The following is a 22,539-nucleotide window of genomic DNA, read 5'->3' as shown; positions in this document are numbered from 1 at the left end:
GAGAAACTGACATGCCAGCTGGCCTTACCAATGCTATATTTGTCAAGAACAACAGGCTGACATTTACTTGATCCTACGTCAGCGTGGGGCGCTGGACTTGGTGATGTCTCGAGTTCCCTTCCAGCCCTACATTTCTGTGACTCTATGTTGACTGAGACAATATTACAGTAAAATGTCTCCTTTGGGTACCCAGATGGAGCTTCACAGTCTGCATTATCTTCCATTTTCTGATGTATAGAATACAAATTATTAGCAAATGCACATAGCCCCTTCCCCTGACCTAACTAGCCTCTGGGAGCGAGATCTCATCCCTATTCTCTAGTGCCCCATTTCAGTGCCAGCGATGCCTGGCTAATCTTTGAATGTGGCACAAACACCAGGGATAAAAGCACCTAATTGACTAAGGATCTAAGTCCGATTGACTTTCAGGGGCACGTAGACCCCGAAAGGCCCAGATCCTGAAAGGTATGTGGACTCCGAACCCCCATTGATTTCCATCTCAGCCTTAAGTCATTTTTGAAAACGGGGCATAGACTCCAAAATCACGTAGGCCGTTTTGAATGTTTTTTTCCAAAATCCCTCACTGAAAACAAACCCACAAACAAAATAGCCATCAAGTAAGAGTGACCTATTTATGTACAAAACACGTTAATGTGGGCCTGGAAAATCTGTTATTCAAATAATGAATTATATCTACAATATCTAACGTTCCTTGGAGTAAAATTTGTATAAGTAATAAGTCTCCCTGTTCTCTGGAGGTCTCTTTCATGAGCTGTATGTTCAGAGATACCACCTTCATTTCCAGAAATTAAGGTGAGGAAGTTTCTTGCAGTTGTTTTGAGAACAGTGAAAAGGGAGTGTATTGACTCCCAAAAAGATGCTTACAAACAGGGCTGACTCCAGGCACCAGACAAGAAAGCACGTGCCTGGGGCGGCACGTTGTAAGGGGTGGCATTCCGGCCGCTCACCATGATGCCGGGCTCCCCAGGACTCGCCACTCCCCGCCATCTGCACCAGCCTCCACCTCCCATGCCGCTCTGAGCCCAGCCCGGCCGAGCCGCCTTTAAAGGAGCGGCTGAGCCAGCACCTCCTGCAGCCCCCGGGGGCTCTGCCTGCCCGGCTGGGAGAGACACCCGAAGGCTGGATGGGGCAGCCCCTCTCGCCTGGCTGAGAGTGGGTTGCAGCGCCTGGCTGCCCACGGGAGGAGGGAGCGGGCGGGTGCCTTTCACCCCCCTGCAATCTGCCTTGAACATCCACCACGGCTGCCGTTTTTTAATTTTGCTTGGGGTGGCAAAAAAGCTAGGGCCGGCCCTGCTTACAAATGTACTCTGTTGTTTTGCAGATCATGTACCCTTTACCCTGGCATATTCCCTAAGTACCCAACGTTCTTCCAAAGACTTCACTACTGGACATGGTAAAGTGTTATTCCTTCAGTATGTTTGGGGCATTTCTGAATGCACTTTCATCAAAGAAAATACATGTGAGAATCACAGATCTGCATGGCAGGGGCCAGTAACTTTGTAGGAAGAGGTGCCTAAATACTTGTCTGTGAAACTTTCATTCCTTATTAACCTATCACATGGGGATTGGCCCCTCTAGGGGAGATGGTCCCCACCTGTGACTAATTAGCAGATTAGTTGACTGCAGGAGCAAGGGAAAGCAAGCCTGTCTGGCTCTTGTAGGAATCCAAGGCTCAGGACAAGGGGGTGGGGAGAACGAGGTGAGGGGACCGTCTCCGGAAACTGTAGCCCATGTTGGGCTGAGGATCTACTTTGTGATGACATTTTTGACAACACTTCTGGTTAGCCAATACATTATGCCCTGAGGAAAGAGCCTGAAACCGACCCTGGGATGATATTGATGCTTCCTTGGCTATTGGGAACCCAGCAGCTTCCATGCGGTGGAGAACGCGGGCCAAGGATTGGGCCTTGGGTGTCTGGTGGGGCCCCCACTCCTAGTAAATGGAAAGGATGGAAGGCATTCTCTGTCTGCTGATGTCTCAAAAGGAATAACAGCTCCCCTCCAGCACAGTCAACACAAGAAGCAGGAGGCTCAGACACCAGGAGCAGAAGTCGTTCCTGAGAGTAATTTTCACAACTGTATTTTGCCCCAAATTCTCCCAGCCAGGTGTGTACATTACATCATCCAGGAAGAAGCGTGATCCCCGGAGCAGGGGAGGTCTTGTAGCTGCTGGAAGATGGGCTTGATCTCAGTTGAGCAGGCCCCCATAGTGATTCTGTGTGAGATGGCCTCTCTCAGATCCAAATGGAGGCTTATGGAGCACTGACTGCTTTGCATTTTAGTGTGGTCAGCAAAGGGGCAGAGCTACGGTGGCCCAACTAAAATCCACACAATCAACACAGGCTAGGGTGACCAGACGTCCCAATTTTATCGGGACTGTCCCGATTTTTGCTTCTTTGTCCCGTGTCCCGTGTCCCGACCGATGTTTGGACTGCTGATCTGGTCACCCTAACACAGGCTCTCCATGGGCCTCTCTATGGATCTCAGAGGGGCTATTCTGGCTGCCCCTGCACCATGTGTAAAATAGCCAGCGTTTGACCCAAGATAAGGAAAATGTGTGACTTCAGGAGGTAACAGACATAATGGTGCTGTGAAAAGGACGTTGCTTTGAAACTCTGGTAACCGTGCTATATTTTGATCTCAATACAATGAATTAACTGCAGCTTCTAGTTAATGAGAAGATTAGATGAGAATTAGAACTCAAAACTGTCCTCAGAGTTATTACAGCCCAATCAACCATAATTCAATAGGGTCTGTGAATTCAGAGCCTCGCTGATGAGACGCTGAGTCGTAATAGTGGAAATCAGCTAGGAGATGAAAGTCAGCTCATTTCAGCTGTTTCTTAGCAACACAGCCAACTATTAAGAAATGCATACCCTAGAGGAGAAATTTGGACTTCTGCTATTACTTTGTCTCGGCTTTACTTCCAGGGTGTTTGTACTCAGAAATGAAAGATGACATTGATTGTTTCCATCTTATCTTTCTGACAAGGTGAACTCCAACTCACCGAATGTTCCCCAGCTAATCTTGGTTTTGCCAACACATGTGAGAAGATGCAGTACAATGCATGCAAATGAGATATAGGTCAGTGAAATGCACACCGAGAAATCTCATCCATTTACAATAACTCTGCCTAGCACCTTGCATAGCTAATTATTTATGCACTCTTCCTCCTGGTTATCTGCACAACACTTTGCTTATTACCCACCTGCCTATAATTTTCCGTCAACTTGCCCTTCTAGTTCTTGAGCAGACAGTCTCCTGGTTTAGGGGCTGATCCAGCTGCCACTGAAGTCAGAGGTACAATAATTACTGCTTGGCTCTGACCACTAGGTCTGGCTGCCCATGACCTGGCCCTGACAGTGGACCAGGACCCCTTTGCGCTAGAGCGGTACAGACACAGAACAATGCTCAGGTCATTTATTTCCCGTGTTAAGAACATAAGATCAGCCAGACTGGGTCAGACCAAAGGTCCATCTAGCCCAGTATCCCGTCTTCCGACTGTGGCCACTGCCGGTGCTTCAGAGGGAATTAACAGAACAGGTAATCATCAAGTGATTTGTCCCAGGTCACCCATTCCCAGCTTCTGGCAAACAGAGGCTAGGAACACCATGCCGGCCTATCCTGGCTAAACGCATTGCCGGATCTATCCTTTATGAACTTGTCTAGTTCTTTTTTTAAACTCTGTTATAGTCTTGGCCTTCACAACATCCTCTGGCAAAGAGTTCCACAGGTTGACTGTGCATTGTGTGAAAAAATACTTCCTTTTGATTGTTTTAAACCTGTTGCCTATTTATTTCATTTGGTGACCCCTAGTTCTTGTGTTATGAGAAGAAGTAAATAAAACTTTCTACTTTCTCCACACCAGTCATGATTTTATAGATTTCTATCATATCCCCCCCCAAGTCATCTCTTTTCCAAGCTGAAAGGTCCCAGTCTTTTTAATTTCTCCTCAGATGGAAATTGTTTCACACCCCTAATCATTTTTGTTGCCCTTTTCTGTACTTTTTCCAGTTCCAATATATGTTTTAGAGATGTGGTGACCAGATCTGCATGCAGTATTCAAGATGTGGGTGGACCATGGATTTATATAGAGGCATTATGATTGGAGGGTTAGGGGTGCTTGCATTATCCCTATCAGCTTTCTGTCTTTCTGCTGCAAAGCCCTTAAAGTCCCGTAACGGCTCTCTCCAAACATGCTTTCCAGACATAGGGTCAGATCCTGTTTGCCTGACACATACAACTAGACTTCAATGTGACTCGCATAAGATGAGCAGAATTTTTCCCTCAATGGAAAGTATTAGGGTTCTATAGTGATCTTAAAATGGAAGTATTCTTCTCTGCCCCCGCCCCGTTCCTACACAGCTGCATGCATCTACCATGTGTCACCTAGTGGCGAGGGAACTGACGTAGAACGCAGGAGGTGTGGGTTAATTCCCAGCTCTGCCAGTGAGTTGCTGGGCAACCCTGGCCACATCAATTCCTTCACTGAACCTCAGTTTCCCCATCGGTAACACGGTGATGATACTCGCCTCCTTCGTATAGCGCTTTGAGATCCAAAGATGAAACAGCTAGATCAGAGCTAGGTACTATTATTGCTAGTTACTTCTAACTCTATCATAGCCACAATAGGCAATTAACAATCCTGAATAATTAAACAACACACCTGAAAAGTTCTTTTAAAAACTCTTGTGAAATAATAGCTGCATCTAAATGGGTTAAAAATTTCTTTTGGACATTTCACCTCTTGAATCCCATTAATCCATTTCTCCTTCTTGAATAGGTCGCCTGCGTAGCTGGAGTTCGGAAGCAATATGTTGATGTAACTCAACCAGTTTCAGTTTTGTTTCATTAGCTCCTAACCTTATCTCAGCAAGGCACATGTCACAGAGTCCTGAGTTCATACATGCAGTAGAATTTGATTCAGTGTAGTGTATGGCCTGCTAATTGTGTCCCCTACAGTTTACTTTAGTGGTGTCAGAAAGCCGCTTTTCATACACCAGGAAACATCTCTCTTTTGTCAGCTACCTAAAAGGGTCCCACTGACTGAACCCAGTTATCTATCAATTATTTGGGCTAAGAATTGTTTCCATATAGTTGTGGATTTTCCTGTTACTCTGAATAAGAAGCCCTGATCTAATGCATGTTCTGGTTTGCTTTGCATGTGGCAAGCCGCACAAATACACACAGCTTTCCTTTTATTCATTAGAAATGTTGTGTGCAGATCATGCACATCCTTCAATGGCACAGGTAGCACCAGGAATTTAAACACCTGTGTCGACATAACTGATAACTATGCCTGCCAGTTACCTGCTTATGCTTAACAGAACCTGTCAGTAGAGAGATAGAATAATGCATAGAAGGTGAACAGGAATCAGGGCTAATAAAAGGAAGTTGCTGGAAAGGCAATGAAACGTACAGGCCAGCAAGAGGAAGGGAGTGAAATCTTCTTAACAAATTGTTAGTTTAAAAAATCATCAAATCCCACTATTGAAAGAGTTAGGCATGGGAAGCTGGTTAGCTTTGGGTCTGCAGTGCTTTCATAGGCTGAATACTACTGAAGTTAATGGGTGTTTTGTCTGAGTAAGTACTGGCAGACTTCAAAGGTGAATCAAAGGGTTTTTCTACCTTCCAAAACCTGAGTGTAGTCATTCAAGGGTCTGTTTCCTAGAAAGGAGTGAGCTGCCTTTTTCATGTGTTTCTAGAGCCCTTTGCTCTAGTGAAATGCAAGCCCCTGAAATCAAAGAAGTGGAAGATTGGACAAATGACCAGGGAGGAGTATAAAACTATTGCTCAGGCATGCAGGAGTGAAATCAGGAAGGCCAAATCACACTTGGAGTTGCAGCTAGCAAGAGATGTTAAGAGTAACAAGAAGGGTTTCTTCAGGTATGTTAGCAACAAGAAGAAAGTCAAGGAAAGTGTGGGCCCCTTACTGAATGAGGGAGGCAACCTAGTGACTGAGGATGTGGAAAAAGCTAATGTACTCAATGCTTTTTTTGCCTCTGTCTTCACGAACAAGGTCAGTTCCCAGACTGCTGCACTGGGCAGCACAATATGGGGAGAAGGTGACCAGCCCTCTGTGGAGAAAGAAGTGGTTCGGGACTATTTAGAAAAACTGGACATGCACAAGTCCATGGGGCCGGATACGCTGCATCCAACGGTGCTAAAGGAGTTGGCAGATGAGATTGCAGAGCCATTAGCCATTATTTTTGAAAACTCATGGCGATCGGGGGAGGTCCCAGATGACTGGAAAAAGGCTAATGTAGTGCCCATCTTTAAAAAAGGGAAGAAGGAGGATCCGGGGAACTACAGGCCAGCCAGCCTCACCTCAGTCCCTAGAAAAATGATGGAACAGGTCCTCAAGGAATCATTTATGAAACACTTAGAGGAGAGGAAAGTGATCAGGAACAGTCAGCATGGATTCACCAAGGGGAAGTCATGCCTGACTAACCTAATTGCCTTCTATGATGAGATAACTGGCTCTGTGGATGAGGGGAAAGCAGTGTATGTGTTATTCCTTGACTTTAGCAAAGCTTTTGATACAGTTTCCCACAGTATTCTTGTCACCAAGTTAAAGAAGTATGGGCTGGATGAATGGACTGTAAGGTGGATAGAAAGCTGGCTAGATCGTCGGGCTCAACGGGTAGTGATCAATGGCTCCATGTCCAGTTGGCAGCCGGTTTCAAGCGGAGTGCCCCAAGGGTCGGTCCTGGGGCCGGTTTTGTTTAATATCTTTATTAATGATCTGGACGATGGTGTGGACTGCACTCTCAGCAAGTTTGCAGATGATACTAAACTAGGAGGCATGGTAGATACACTAGAGGGTAGGGATCGGATACAGAGGGACCTAGACAAATTAGAGGATTGGGCCAAAAAAAACCTGATGAGGTTCAACAAGGATAAGTGCAGAGTCCTGCACTTAAGACGGAAGAATCCCTTGCACTGCTACAGACTAGGGACCGAATGGCTAGGTAGCAGTTCTGCAGAAAAGGACCTAGGGGTCACAGTGGACGAGAAGCTGGATATGAGTCAACAGTGTGCTCTTGTTGCCAAGAAGGCTAACGGCATTTTGGGCTATATAAGTAGAGGCATTGCCAGCAGATCGAGGAACGTGATCGTTCCCCTTTATTCGACATTGGTGAGGCCTCATCTGGAATACTGTGTCCAGTTTTGGGCCCCACACTTCAAGAAGGATGTGGAAAAATTGGAAAGAGTCTAGCGGAGGGCAACAAAAATGATTAGGGGTCTGGAGCACATGATTTATGAGGAGAGGCTGAGGGAACTGGGATTGTTTAGTCTCCAGAAGAGAAGAATGAGGGGGCATTTGATAGCAGCCTTCAACTACCTGAAGGGGGGTTCCAAAGAAGATGGAGCTCGGCTGTTCTCATTGGTGGCAGATGACAGAACAAGGCGCAATGGTCTCAAGTTGCAGTGGGGGAGGTCCAGGTTGGATATTAGGAAACACTATTTCACTAGGAGGGTGGTGAAGTACTGGAATGCGTTACCTAGGGAGGTGGTGGAGTCTCCTTCCTTGCAGGTTTTTAAGGCCCGGCTTGACAAAGCCCTGGCTGGGATGATTTAGTTGGGAATTGGTCCTGCTTTGAGCAGGGGGTTGGACTAGATGACCTCTTGAGGTCCCTTCCAACCCTGATATTCTGTGATTCTATGAAAGTTTTTCCACAACTAGTACATTGTACTTCTTTGACTCTAGCGGTATATTGGCATGGTTAAAGAGTACAACCTCCCTTACTGTTCCTCTCAGCCCCCCAAAAGGAATGCAGATGCTTTATACCGGCAATAGCTCTGCCTGTACAGAAAGAGACATAACGATACTGGTATCAGGCACCGTTATGCTGAGATAACTGCATCCACACTTTGTTGTATTGGTATAATTGTATCAATTAAGAAATCACAGTCAGGACTGGTTGACACTTGAAAGTTGTATCATTCTACGTACTGCCAGAAAAGCAAAGGTGAAACAACTTTTAAAAAATATTTATTTTATGTGGTGTAGCTTTGTTATTTCAGAGACCCGTTTGGATAGCGTTTAAATGAGGAAAGGGAGCACGAGATCTGTTACTTTAAAAGTTGTCTGGCTGTATTCCTCAGAGTCTGTCTGAATAATGGAGCTCAGCCTTGACCGAGGCAAGGAGACAACAGCCATTGAATACAGCAAAAAGATCAGAACAAAAGACAGGAAACAGATCATAACACGAGTACAGCGTGAGGCCTAGGGTGGCAGGTGGGGGGAGGGGAGGACTGCAAAGAGCTGTACCTAGGAAAGGAGACAATAGCACATGTACTCTTCATTAATCCGGGCAAAGCTTTGCTCCTATTACTGCCGTCCTTGTCTCTCCCCCTCGCTTGTGTTCTACAACCCCATTGTGACAAGGCTCCATTTAGACTGTAAACGTATCTAGGGGACTGCCTGTATTTTATGTGTACGATGCTTATCTAATGAGGCCCTGATCCTGACTGGGGCCTCGGTGAACGAGTGGAATAAATGCTACTGCAGCTAACTGGTAATGTAAGAGTACAGAAGTTCTCCAAAGGGACCATATGTCCTTGGCTTTTTGGTGAAAAGTAAAACAAATGGGATGGACAAACGAATATCCACCCAGCTCGAAATTCCTGCATGTCGGGCTTAACTGTAGTCCTCAGTGCACATCTATGGTGTATCTAGACATTAAAGGCAAGCCCTGGTTTGCTGTAAGTAACCTGAGATCTGCAGGAGATTGGTAAGAAAGTTCCTGATCGTTTTACATTTTTGAGGCTATATCTGCAAGGAAAAGGACTTTAAAAACAAAAGGGGCTGAGATTCTTCTGGCTTAGCAATTCAGCAAAGGCCAAGTCTACATACATACCTACTCTAGGCAGGGAACTCTTGCATAATTCACTTGTGACATCACAGTGTTTTCATCACCTGGAAATCCCTCAGAGCTCTGAGCTCAGGTGTGATACCTGCCTCGCTTTCCCTTTCCAAACACTTTGCTGCTCTTTGCTGGGTGACAGCAGAGCTGGGTTTTTCTGCCCTAGACTAAAGCAAAATGTGGTTTCATGTTATTTTTCTTAACCAGAAAGAGCCTTTTGGTATAAAAGCAAGAGCCATGGAGAAGAAAAACCACATCCAGAGCCAAGAGAGTGGCAAAGCAGCCCTGAGACACAAGAGGCAACTAAAGCAACATCCCAGCAAATACACGGCAAGGTAAGAGTGACTAGCCTGGAGCCTCTCCTTACCACACAATTGTTCTTTACCGAGTGATTATATTGTGCTCTATGGTAGACAGCAAGGAATATATGTTGTACAAGCAAAGTGCGTTACACCTGTAATGTATTATTAATGGCTGACTATTTAAACAAAAAAACCCTCTGATTCATGAATATTTTCCGGAGAAAATCAGAGTTCAAGTTGGTATGATTTGTAGGGTGTTTTAGTTTTGTATCTGGAGAATTGTTGGGTACTTGGAAAAAGGGTTTGCCTTCCCCAAAAGTTTCACAACTGATATTTCATACAAAAATGTGCATGGATTAAAAATAGTTCAGTCATCAAATTATGGAGAAGAAACAATGTCGTGACATAGGAGACCAGCAAGAAAATACGACTATCAAATTTCTATCAGACAAAAAGAGTCAGTAGCCTGAAAATTATTTATCAGAACTATTTTGCAAGTGGCAGGTATATATTTGCGTAAAATTAGGATTCGCTCGTACTTTGCTATACTAAAAGAAGCAGGATAAATTTGTAACAAATGCTGTAGGATGATGTACCCTGCTGCACCTACTAGATACTTTATTGTTTGACTACATAGTGAGCAAGTATTTATAACAGCTGAAGTCTGAAGGGTGGTTTGAAAAGAACAGATAATTCTGCTGAATGTCAATAAGTTAGTTTTAAGAAAAAGAAGAAAACATCACTTTCGCCAGCTGTTTCATTTCATTCATTTCACAGCTGATCAAATTAGCTGGTTGGCTTGAGGAAGGCTTGAGAAATGGTAACAATTGTTTTACTTCCCAGTCCCCTATAGGAAGCCACAGCTCAGAGCTGGGCATTTCACTGATTCTGTGTCACCAGCTGCCTCCTGCAGTAGATTTAACCATGTTTGAAGAAACAGTAAAAAAAAAAATTTAGAGCTAGGTTTGTCTCCAGTGCAGACCTAGCTTATGAGACGGCGTCCAACTCGCTGGCATGTCAGTGATGTATCTCTCCCGTTCTGTTTCCCTTAGGGAAAATGGTGAACGTAGGCGACAAAGTTCTCTTTGCTCTAGCCATCTGGACGATGACTACAGAGGCCTTTCCCAAAGGCACTGAGAGGACAAAATGCCACCTTGCAAAATACAAGTCCCTGCCACCTCGGGAACTGGAGGCCTTCAAGAAAGCCAAGGACAAATTTGTAAGTGTGAAGAACACACAGTGGGCAATAACAGCACTGTGAGCCCTAGGCTGTCATCGGAACAGGGGCCCGCTCTGCATGTCCCTTTGCACTCAGGGAAGAAGCTGAAAACCAACTACCAAGAAGGATTTCATTTTATTTTTCTGCCAGCTCGAGCACCCTGCTGGCCAGCACCAGGCTCTAGCACAGCGCCTGCTGAACCCAGGTCCTCTCCTCACTGGAGGAGAACGACAAAGCACAGTTTAAACTTGGTCATGCATATCACTGTCATATCCCTTGTGGATACCAGCCCTAGAGGTACAAGGGAGACATTTGATGTCAGCATCTCATCTCCCTGCATCACCACTGGGATTGTGTGGAGAGAACTGAGGGAAGAACTAGTACAGGTTTGTTCCTGCTCCTACATAAATATGGGTCTCTGTTCTTTCCTTCTGCCTCCAGGAGGACATGATGCTGTCGTCAGACCGAAAATGCAACACCAGGATTTTCCACCAGAACTGGGAAGTCAAAGAGCTGTCGGTACGAAAAATCTCAGCCAAGGGGCACAAGAAGTTCACATGCTAGCACAGGGGTTCTCAAACTGAGGTTTGGGACCCCTCAGGGGGTTGCAAGGTTATTACATGGGGGGGGGGGGGTCGCGAGCTGTCAGCCTCCATCCCAAATCCTGATTTGCCGCCAGCATTTATAATGGTGTTAAATATATTTTAAAGGGTTTTTAATTTATAAGGGGGGGTCGCACTCAGAGGCTTGCTGTGTGAAAGGGGTCACCAGTAGAAATGTTTGAGAACCACTATTCTAGCAGATGGTTCCTTCCTAACATGTGTCCCTTTCTCGCTGAATCTGATGTCACTTACCCTTGTGCTAATCTGACACAAGGCACTTTGACCATTGACCATGGAAAGATTAACAGAATTAAATCGGAGACTAAGGTTTATGATTTCAAAAGGGCTAACTTTAATAAATTAAGGGGACTAGTTAGGGAAGTGGATTGGACTAACATATTTAGGGATCTAAAGGCAGAAGGCACCTGGGATTATTTCAAGTTGAAGTTGCAGGAGCTGTCGGAGGCCTGTATCCCAAGAAAGGGAAAACGGTTCGCGAGCAGGAGATTTAGACCGAGATGGATGAGCAAGCGTCTCAGAGGGGTCATTAAGAAAAAACAGAAAGCGTACAGGGAGTGGAAGATGGGAGGGATCAGCAAAGAAACCTACCTTATTGAGGTCAGAGCATGTAGAGATGGAGTGAGAAAAGCCAAAAGCTGTGTAGAGTTGGATCTTGCGAGGGGAATTAAAACCAATAGTAAGAGTTTTTATAGCCATATAAATAGGAAGAAAACAAAGAAAGAAGAAGTGGGACCGCTTAAGACTGTAGATGGAGTGGAGATTACGGATAATCTAGGCATGGCACAATATCTAAACGAATATTTTGCATCAGTATTTAATGAGGCTAATGAAAGGCTGAGGAATAGTAGAAGCGAGACGGATGGGAATAAAGGAGTGGGGGTTGACATTACCGTATCCGAGGTAGAAGCCAAACTCAAACAGCTTAACGGGACTAAATCGGGCGGACCGGAAGATCTTCATCCAAGAATATTAAAGGAACTGGCGCGAGAAATTGCAAGCCCGTTAGCGATCATTTTTAATGAATCTGTAAACTTTTGACTGGAGAATAGCTAATGTGGTTCCTATTTTCAAGAAAGGGAAAAAAAGTGACCCGGGTAACTACAGGCCTGTTAGTTTAACATCTCTAATATGCAAAGTCTTGGAAAAAATTTTGAAGGAGAAAGTAGTTAAAGACCTTGAGGACAATGCCAATTGGGACAAATTACAACACGGTTTTATGAAAGGTAGATCGTGCCAAACCAACCTGATCTCCTTCTTTGAGAAAGTAACAGACTTTTTAGACAAGGGAAATGCGGTGGATCTAATATACCTCGATTTCAGTAAAGCGTCTGATACGGTACCACATGAGGAATTATTGGTTAAATTGGAAAAGATGGGGATCGATATGAAAGTCCAGAGGTGGATAAGGAACTGGTTAAAGGGGAGACTGCAGTGGGTCGTACTAAAAGGTGAACTGTCAGGTTGGAGGGAGGTTACCAGTGGAGTTCCTCAAGGTTCAGTTTTGGGTCCAATTTTATTTAATCTATTCATTACTGACCTCGGAACCAAATGTAGGAGTGGGCTGATAAAGTTTGCAGATGACACAAAGTTGGGAGGTATTGCCAATTCGGAGAAGGATCGGGATATCCTGCAGGGAGATTTGGATGACCTTGTAAACTGGAGTAATAGTAATAGGATGAAATTTAATAGTGAGAAGTGTAAGGTTATGCATTTAGGGATTAATAACAAGAATTTTAGTTATAAGCTAGGGATGCATCAGTTGGAAGTAACGGAAGAGGAGAAGGACCTCGGAGTCCTGGTTGATCGCAAGATGACCATGAGTCGGCAATGTGATGTGGCCGTGAAAAAAGCTAATGCAGTCTTGGGATGCATTAGGCGAGGTATTTCTAGTAGGGATAAGGAGGTGCTGGTTCCGTTATACAAGGCATTGGTGAGACCTCATTTGGAGTACTGTGTGCAGTTCTGGTTTTCCATGTTTAAAAAGGATGAAATCAAACTGGAACGGGTACAGAGAAGGGCCACTAGGATGATCCGAGAAATGGAAAATCTGTTGTATAAAAGGAGACTCGAGGAGCTCGGTTTGTTTAGCTTAACCAAAAGAAGGCTGAGGGGGGATATGATTGCTCTCTTTAAATATATCAGAGGGATAAATACCAGGGAAGGAGAGGAATTATTTCAGCTCAGTACTAATGTGGACACGAGAACGAATGGATATAAACTGGCCGTCGGGAAGTTTAGGCTTGAAATTAGACGAAGGTTTCTAACCATCAGAGGGGTGAAGTTTTGGAACAGCCTTCCAAGGGAAACAGTGGGGGCGAAAGATCTCTCTGGCTTTAAGATGAAGCTTGATAAGTTTATGGAGGGGATGGTTTGATGGGATAATGTGATTTTAGTCAATAGGTCAATAACGTGCCATAACGTGCTGGTAATTAGCAACAATGGTCAATGATGGGATATTAAAAGTTACTACAGAGAACTTTTTCCGGAGGGTCTGGCTGGAGAATCTTGCCCACATGCTCGGGGTTCAGCTGATCGCCATATTTGGGGTCAGGAAGGAATTTTCCTCCAGGGTAGATTGGCAGAGGCCCTGGAGGTTTTTCGCCTTCCTGCGCAGCATGGGGCAGAGGTCACTTGCTGGAGGATTCTCAGTGATTTGAAGTCTTTAAATCTTGATTTGGGGACTTCAATAGCTGAGTCAAGTGTGGTGACGACGCAGGAAACAGAACGCCAGGTTTGTTGGTAGCCAGAGAGCTTTACAAGCCTCTTGCAAAAAGCCTCCCAGGAAAACTTTTCCTGGGGTTTTTATTTCTCTCCTTGCTTTGTTTACAACTCTTCTTAGTGGTTACATTCCTGCGCATAGAAAAGCCAGGCAGTATACATGCACATAAGATAACGAACCCATCTCTTGAGCGCGTGAACACCAGCTGCGAGGGTACAATCAAATCAGCCAAATAAGTTTCCCAAACACAAACGCTGGATTGAAGGTCACTCCTGCCTCGTAGCCATGGGAGCAGTTTGCCGCGCCCATGGGCTGGCGATTCGGGAGCTATGCGTCCCTACATCCCCCCCTGTTTTATTTTATAAATGCGGTGTTTAAACAAAACACTCTCGCAGGGTAGCATACACAATGCCACTAGATTGGGTATACATAAACAAAGCAGCAAAGTAAAACATCAAACATCAAAACTAAGACCCCATACTATAAAAGGGTCTTTATCCACTCTAAGAGTAGCTATGACTAGATATAATCCCACCAAGGAGGAAAAACGTCCTGGCGGATGGCTTAAGCATAATATTTCAGCATATCAATTTGCTATTGCATGCAAAACTATTATCAGTAAGCTTAAAACAACACATTTCTTCTACTGTCTCACACCCCAGATGTTGCTGGGTGGTTTACAGACAGGAACAAGGCAAGTACTTAACAGACCTTGCATGTCCAGGGCAACGGCCAGGCAGAAATCAGATTGATTTAATACTTGTGCCAGGTGGACCCAAATGTCTTGTAATGTGGTGTCATTAACATACACACAGCTGTCATTAACTTGAAAAAGTAAGTGTCCTGTCAGGTGTAATCCCAGGAGCACTGACTAAAATTAACTGGGCATACCAGGTAGTCTAATTTCCCAGATGTCTTGGTGAATTACTCAATCCCACATGCATCCTCCCCATGGACCCGGCAGGATTCGGTATGTGGAAGGCCACACCCCCTCAACCGGTCCATATGCTTGGAAGGAGCATTGAGAACGTTTGCACTTTTACCCAGAAAGTCTCTAAGTATGTCTCCATGGCCACAGATCAGATGGTACTCCTGATGTGTCTGTAAGGGCAGTGGGCCAAGCCTGAACATGCTAGATCCCACTGCAATGCCTTCCCAGCCTTAGTGATATTCAATACCATCTCTGTTAGCAACTTCTGGGTCATTGTCTGTATTTGGATATGTTACAGGGGTAATAGTGTAATAAAGGAGATGGCAGGGGCAATGGCAACAAGGTGCTTTTGGTACTTATCATTTAAAATCCAATTAGGGAAGGCAATACATACTGAAGGACTTATCCAAAACACAGGGCGCAGCCTGTAGAATAAAACCCAAAATCCAATCAATACCATGTTCCCAAACATGGGTCCCACAAGTTTCTTCCTGCTAGTGTATAATTCTTTGTTTCTTCACCAGGGTCAGTTCTTAATGTCTCTTGTAGTCAGGAATTCCTGAAGCAAGTGTTCCTTCTTCTCTTTTCCTGAAACAGTGTGGTTTAGCATCATACAGGGGAGAGGTTACTAGCACATCACTCTGTAATGGTTTTGCTTTTTCTGGAAAAATTCAGAGCAACAGTAGGTCTGTCAGTGGACAAGGGAGAGGTTACTAGCACTTCACCTTGTCTTTTTTTCCTTTTTCCTGCTGTCCAGAAGGCACAGCAGGGCTAGAAGGAGAAATAGGCTTATCATTAGTCAAAAGGTCCTCCCGAGGTGGAGGGGTCTTTTTGCAGTGAAAAGCATGGGTCCAGGCAGTCAGTCCTTGGCACTTCACAGCGGTGTTGGTGGTTAACAGGACTTGGAAAGAGCCTTTCCAGCATGGAGCCAAAGCAGTCTTTCGTTGATGGACTTTACATAGACTCAGTCTCCTGGTTTTAATAAATGGCAGGGGTGCTAGGATCTTTGGGTAGCACTTCTCTTATCTGTGAGAAAAGAAACCTAACACATTTCATTAATGCCTGGCAGTGTTTTGCAGATCTCATAGTTGCTCGGGCACATTTAAGCCCCCCCGCCCCCCGTCTTGGGGGTCAGCCAACTTTTGGCTGTGGCCTTGGATGAGCCTGCAAGCTGTATTTTCCTCTCAGTTAACTCATTCTGTGCTTTTTCCTCTTCTCCCTTTCTCGGCTTCTTTTAACCTACAAAGGAAACTTCCATTCTTCACTCATACACCTTTTTCCAACAATGAACACATACACATTGTCTTTATACAGTACATTAGTCTCATTATTCAATGTATGCCATGTACACCCTTCCAGTAAAATAACTTTATTACAGAGCTTTGGAGCAACAAACCAGGACAAGCACACCCACTTTTGAGGAGTTCACTCGGTACAACCTCAGGTGTCTAATTGCTTTCCTCCCTCCCCAGCCCTCTGGCTAGAAATCTGAGGTAGCCAGAAGGATCCCATGGGCAATATGGGGAGTGGGTTAACCTTCCATGTCTTTGCTTCCAAAGACTGTTGGTATGCAAATTTTAACAACAATTTTTGCCATAAAACACAAAAATAATCCCTATTGTGCCAGTAAATGCATGGTACATTGAATGCTGTTCAGCTGGCATCCGTTTTCTCTGATGATCTGAAAAACAAAAGAACAGAGGTCTACCCCTTTTGGGCAGTCAGTCATTGCTTAAAATGTTTCCTTGTATTTGTTCATAGGCAGCCCAGATTTCAGTGGCTTCTACCTTATTAGTTAGAAACTTGCATTAATACAAATGCTTTCTGGCTTGCTTCCAAATCCAAAGCTATCCACAGCTTAAAGATTTTTACTTAAAAGGGACACAATTAACTTTCCCAGTCTTTTGATTGCCTTTTACTTCTAACTCCTGCTTTCAAACACACAGTGATCTGAACAAGACAACACAACCTATATTGGTAGGTTTGCATTTCCTTTACCTCTGCTACAATATACACTGCACATATTCTGGGGAAAAGCGGCCACTGCGCAACCCATACGGGCTCATCAGTGAGCCAACGGAGGGGGGAGGGCCGTACGCCTAATCATCAATATGGATGGTGGCAGTTAAAGCAGTTCCCCTGAGGCTTCTGCCCCTTGTGCAGGGCAGCTGTCAGCAGGGCCATCTGATGGGTTTGAGTGCCTACATCAGTACACGCCTGCAGCAACTCCGCCAAGGTCGAAGGACTTAGAGGACTCACTCGCAGCGGGGACCCTGCGAAACGCGCGACGGGCACACTGGCCAATGATGGGAAAAGCTACCTGGGGCGTGCCCACCGCCTGCTCGGGGATGCCCGAAAACTGCCCTGTGCCATATAACTGCTCAGCAAGATAAGCCCCCCCACCTTGTGCTGCTGCCGCAAGCGCCTCTTGCTGGTACCCGCTGTCCCACACAACGTATTGCGCGGGAGACAGCACCATGCGACACATGTCTTTCCAATCTTGGGGGAGCAAGTGATAACTGTTTGACACACCTTTCAAGATCCCCCAGAGCTCGTGCAGAACCGAGTAGGGGAGAGCCACTACTCGGCCCCCGTTTCCATTATCCCGCCTAGAGACCGGGAACGCCTCGAACCCACACTTGGATTCCTTGTCGGTCAAGAGACCGGCCTCATGCACTCGCCGCACCGCTGCGGCGACAGCGCCCCCCTGCCCGACTGGTAGGCAGGGGGGCGCCGCCACGGGCGGCGGCGCAGGGAGGGTCAGCTGCGGGCAGGAGGGGGGTGGCCCATCACCTGGGGGCAAAAGGGGGACCGGCTTGAGGCCGTCGGGGCCGAACCCCTCCAGCGCCTCCTTACAACGCTGCCAGAGCAGCAGGTGCTGAACTGGGGCACGGGGTTCACTATACAAGGTGATCCCAATCCGTATCCAATCAAAAAGCTGTAATGACCCGCAGTCCGGATACCAGGGGCACTGGCGATCTATTTCCCTTAGAAGGTCCTCAATATGAGCGACCGAGACAACGACACATGATCGCTGCCTTATAATCTTTTGTAACTCTCTTGCGTGCTCCTTCTGGGCACTGGAAAGTTTCCCCCCCATACTCACGAATAAGGGGCGGCAAACAGCCGCGGGCGCGCTCGGCGTATCCAGCCGGTGAGTAGAGGGGCATCACGTCGGGGTCACCAGCTGTGGTGACGACGCAGGAAACAGAACGCCAGGTTTGCTGGTAGCCAGAGAGCTTTACAAGCCTCTTGCAAAAAGCCTCCCAGGAAAACTTTTCCTGGGGTTTTTATTTCTCTCCTTACTTTGTTTACAACTCTTCTTAGTGGTTACATTCTTGCGCACAGAAAAGCCAGGCAGTATACATGCACATAAGATAACGAACCCATCTCTTGAGCGCGTGAACACCAGCTGCGAGGGTACAATCAAATCAGCCAAATAAGTTTCCCAAACACAAACGCTGGATTGAAGGTCACTCCTGCCTCGTAGCCATGGGAGCAGTTTGCCGCGCCCATGGGCTGGCGATTCGGGAGCTATGCGTCCCTACAGTCAAGGGAGACAATTCTTCTGGGAGTGTATGGGTCAGCTTTTGTGGCCCGCATCATGCGGGAGGCCAGACTAGATGATCATAATGGTCCCTTCTGACCTTAGAGTCTATGAGTTTATGACTTTGTAGTCACTGATTTAGTCAGGAGCATGTCAGATCTGACAGTGGCTCTTTCTCGGTGTAAATAAGGGTCACCCCTCACCTTCAGTTCAGGTGCCCTCTCACTGGCTATAAACTGGTGTCAAGAAAGACATGTGCAGATGAAGCTGTTTCCAGTCAGGAGTGATTTTAATATTTCATTTATTGACAAATCAAGAAAGCCCTGAGTGGTTTTGGAAAATCTCCTGTTTCAACCTAGTCTGCCTGCCCGTACGCATGGGAACTTCTAGTCCTGTATCTGCACAGCTGTGCCTCTTTCTCCCACAGAAACTCTCTTACCTACAAGTTTCTCTCCCCAGGTGCACGATAGAGTCATCCTGGTAGAGAACGAGCTGGACTTTACCATTAATGTGCTGGAGAATGTTGAGGACCCCAGTATGTCCAAACTGCTCTCAAGGCCGCTAGAAATCCTGACACAGATCAGAGGGGACCTGAGGGACTGTGTGAGTATTCAGTGCCAGATTTCTCTTTCAGTGCCAGCAAATACTTGCATGTGGCTCTTGCTTTGGGCCCATCCGTATATGGGACATTGAAAGCAGGGGTAGTTGATATTACATGCACAAGGGTAGCCGCCTAGACTATGTCCGGGCAAGAACTGCTCTGCGCCTGTAGAGAAAGGGCTTTGGTCCACTGTCGGCTGAAATCTCTGGGCACCAACCAGTCTGTATCAACTTTGTTTTCAGACCAGACAAACTCATTCTCATCGACACTCCAGGAGGTTGAACAATTGGCTCCAAAATTTCCATAAGAGCAAGGAGACGGTGAGTAGTCATTGGAGACAATGAGGAAAGTGAACTTCCATACAAATTAGAGAAGGAACACGCCTACTAGGTTTCCATCCCAGAGGCCAGGGCAGGATCCATTGTGCAATGATGTCACAGACTACAGCAACAGCTAATGTATGGTTTGAATTATGCGGCATTTAATGATAGTAGTTAAACTGCAGTTTGCATGTGCATCTGCTTGGGTTCCAGAAATCCGCATTCACATTGCTCTGTTTCCAGCACTCACCCTCTTTCCACATCTTCTGTGCTTCTTATAGATATGCACTTGCCTCCTAATTATGCAGCATACTGTGGTGGCTTTAATTTAGCCCCATTCACACTTCCTGTTGTAAATATTCTCTCATTTCCCAGGAAACAACTGGCTGCCTGGAAGCATCTGTGATCCTCAATCTCTTCCGACTGCTGAACGAAGACTTGAGATGCGCTGCCTACATGGAGCTGTGTCTGTAGCCATCTGGTCTCTGCAGTGCCCGTGTCCACATCTACTTAGAGACTGGAGAGTCCCTAGCCTGAGAGCACCGCATACATATTGGGAGAAGTCGTGTGTGAACCAGGAACATTCATCTTCTCCCTCTGGCTGCTGATCATAGATCCCCGAGCAAACGGATTCCATCCTTTTATACCAAAGAATTACACAACAGTTGGCCTCCAGGTTGCTCCAATTTCCAGCTGGTGCAGCACTCTAGACTCCTTAGACTTCACAGGGATTTGGTCCTCTGGGGATATTATTTATTGGATGTAATTGTATTGGCCCTATATGAAAGCATTTTCAAAGTCAAGGTAACATAACCAAAAATATTGGAAACATTTAATAAGCTTTAATTTTAATAAAAAACACACTCCGTTCTAGGATTTACACACTAGTCATGGCTTCGGATCTCTTAGAAACAACCTCAGGAAATGCATTAATATTGAACTTTGGAAGTTCTTACTGTACAGATCCTCGACAGATGTATTTATACAGAGTGTATTTTTATCTTCCTGCTGCTTTACGTATTATTACAAAACTGAGAAGAGTAATTGATCTCTATGGCTTCCCGACTGGAACCAAAGCGTTATTTATTATGGATCAGCTATTTATTTTTATGTATTTATCTATTACTAAGATGGTGCCTTTTTATCTATAATTGTGAACAAATACAATTGTTTTCCCAGGCCTTGGCATTCCTGTCTTTTAATTTGTAAACAAGAATATTGGGTGCACTGGAGTAATAAAACCCAGCTCCTATATAGTGCTGTGCAGTAGTAGATCCCAAAGTGCTTTACAAAGGAAGTCATTCTCATTATTCCTGATTTCACAGATGGGGAACTAAGGCACAGAGAGGCAAAGTGACTTGTCCAAGATCACTCAGCAGGCCAGTGGCAGAGCCAAGAATCCTGAGAGCTGATCTTACACTGTAGCCACTAGGCCACACTGCCTCTCTTTTGCATTGCGAAGCTGCTTGCTTTTGGCTCACCCTCACTGCATTTCCAAACACGCAACTAAAAGGCCAAAGAGAGATGTGACTCTTGTCTTTCTCCTTCCTTTTGGCATTACCATTAGAGCCAAACAAATGTTCCCTGGGGAGCCCAGACTAAATTCCTGTGACTGTCAATTCCGTAAGAAGCAGCCTGGCCCAGGTCTCAGGCTTCTGGTTCTCAGTCTCCCTGGCCCAGATCTCAGACAGGCCCTGATCTCAGACTACCGCTTGGACTAGTGCCAAAAGTGCTTCCCAGGTTCTCCTTCCCCCAGGCCGTTGCTTCCCAGGTAAATCACAAACATGGATAGTTAACCTGGATGTTATTGAGACTGCAAGGGAAGGCTCACTTCTGGGAACAGTCCCTTTCTGCCCAGTTGTGAGACCGCTGAAACCACTCTCCTCCTACCCTTCGCTGATCAGTGATGACTCGCAGAGTCACTCCTGAGGACGGGGGAAAAAATGAATGAAAAGGCTGCTCAGTGGATCGTTACAATAACACAGCAAACCCGGAAGCTGGGCAATGCTAAGATTAGAAACAGAACTCGCCTACTCTAGGCAGGGAAACCTTGCATCATTTGGTCATGATGTCATGCAGAGGTTCCCTCACCTGGAAATCCCTGGTGAGGGCAGAGGGTTAGGAGCTAGATGCACCTGCCGTACTTTCATTTTCCATATCATCATAGGACCTAATCACATCAGCCATACCATCAGGGGCTCGTTCACCTGCACATCTACCAATGTGATATATGCCATCATGTGCCAGCAATGCCCCTCTGCCATGTACATTGGCCAAACCGGACAGTCTCTACGCAAAAGAATTAATGGACACAAATCTGACATCAGGAATCAAAATACTCAAAAACCAGTGGGAGAACACTTTAACCTGTCTGGTCATTCAGTGACAGACCTGCGGGTGGCTATATTACAACAGAAAAACTTCAAAAACAGACTCCAAAGAGAGACTGCAGAGCTAGAATTGATATGCAAACTAGACACAATCAACTCCGGTTTGAATAAGGACTGGGAATGGCTGAGCCATTACAAACGTTGACTCTATCTCCCCTTGTAAGTACTCTCACACTTCTTATCACACTGTCTGTACTCGGCTAGCTTGATTATCACTTCAAAAGTTTTTTTTCTCTTAATTAATTGGCCTCTCAGAGTTGGTAAGACAACTCCCACCTGTTTATGCTCTCTGTATGTGTGTATATATATCTCCTCATTATATGTTCCATTCTATATGCATCCGAAGAAGTGGGCTGTAGTCCACGAAAGCTTATGCTCTAATAAATTTGTTAGTCTCTAAGGTGCCACAAGTACTCCTGTTCTTCTTTCATTTTCCAGTTTCCATTGATCAAGCAGCAGCATTAACGTGTGGGGTTTTCTCTTTTGACTAAAGGAAAACAAGATTCCATTTTATTTTTTCCTAAAGAGTATAAAAGCAAGAGCAATGGCAAAGCGAAGCTACATTCACAGACCAGAGGGAGGCCAAGCAACCCTGAGGAAGAAGAAGAGACTAAAGCGATTTCCCAGCAAACATGCTCCAAAGTACGTGCCTCTAAGTCTGGGGCTTCTGTCTAGCACATGGGCTTACTAGACTGATCTGCTGTGATCTACTGTAAAGAGTAAGGATCAAACATTATCCATTCCTCTAAGTATTTTACCAGTTTATTTTTTATTATTAGTGCTGGGGCTGTAAATTAAGAGGCCTGATCTGAAAACATTTGTGAATAGAAGAGTTGAGTTTGCTCAGCTGTGATCTTTGGGGTCAACCCACCAATGTATATATTTGATTGTAGTCCTCTTCTTCCTGCACCCCTTCTTTCCCCACTTTGTCAGACTGTCAAAAATACTGTTTATAATCCTTGTAACCTGGAAATGGAGTGATGCGTGGAATTCCCC

General features: G+C 45.5%; 1 protein-coding gene across 2 annotated transcripts; it reads left to right on the top strand.

Annotated features, from left to right (window-relative positions):
• The first annotated feature begins 1,326 nt into the window (after window positions 1-1,326).
• On the top strand, window positions 1,327-21,221 carry LOC128845777 (interferon lambda-3-like). 2 transcript variants are annotated; one of them, XM_054044786.1, is made up of 8 exons: window positions 1,360-1,414; window positions 3,013-3,105; window positions 9,099-9,226; window positions 10,246-10,412; window positions 10,854-10,931; window positions 18,692-18,835; window positions 19,076-19,153; window positions 19,529-21,221. In XM_054044786.1, the coding sequence occupies exons 4-8, from the start codon at window positions 10,251-10,253 to the stop codon at window positions 19,625-19,627; spliced, it is 561 nt and encodes a 186-aa protein (XP_053900761.1). In that variant the 5' UTR covers window positions 1,360-1,414; window positions 3,013-3,105; window positions 9,099-9,226; window positions 10,246-10,250; the 3' UTR covers window positions 19,628-21,221. The 2 variants fall into 2 exon arrangements, with proteins under 2 accessions (XP_053900762.1, XP_053900761.1); XM_054044787.1 differs by lacking the exon at window positions 3,013-3,105 and having other exon boundaries at window positions 1,327-1,414.
• Window positions 21,222-22,539: the final 1,318 nt, after the last annotated feature.

The sequence above is a fragment of the Malaclemys terrapin genome, chromosome 11, assembly GCF_027887155.1.
Source record: "Malaclemys terrapin pileata isolate rMalTer1 chromosome 11, rMalTer1.hap1, whole genome shotgun sequence".
NCBI lineage: Eukaryota > Metazoa > Chordata > Testudines > Emydidae > Malaclemys > Malaclemys terrapin.
Note: the sequence above shows the minus strand (reverse complement) of the source record. Positions and strands in the feature narration are given on the sequence as shown.

Excerpts from the sequence above, each read along its gene's own strand:
- LOC128845777 (XM_054044787.1), top strand. The coding sequence starts at position 10,251 with ATGGTGAACGTAGGCGACAAAGTTCTCTTTGCTCTAGCCATCTGGACG. Across the intron at positions 10,413-10,853 it reads AGAAAGCCAAGGACAAATTT|GAGGACATGATGCTGTCGTC; the intron begins GTAAGTGTGAAG and ends TTCTGCCTCCAG. Across the intron at positions 18,836-19,075 it reads GAGGGGACCTGAGGGACTGT|ACCAGACAAACTCATTCTCA; the intron begins GTGAGTATTCAG and ends CTTTGTTTTCAG.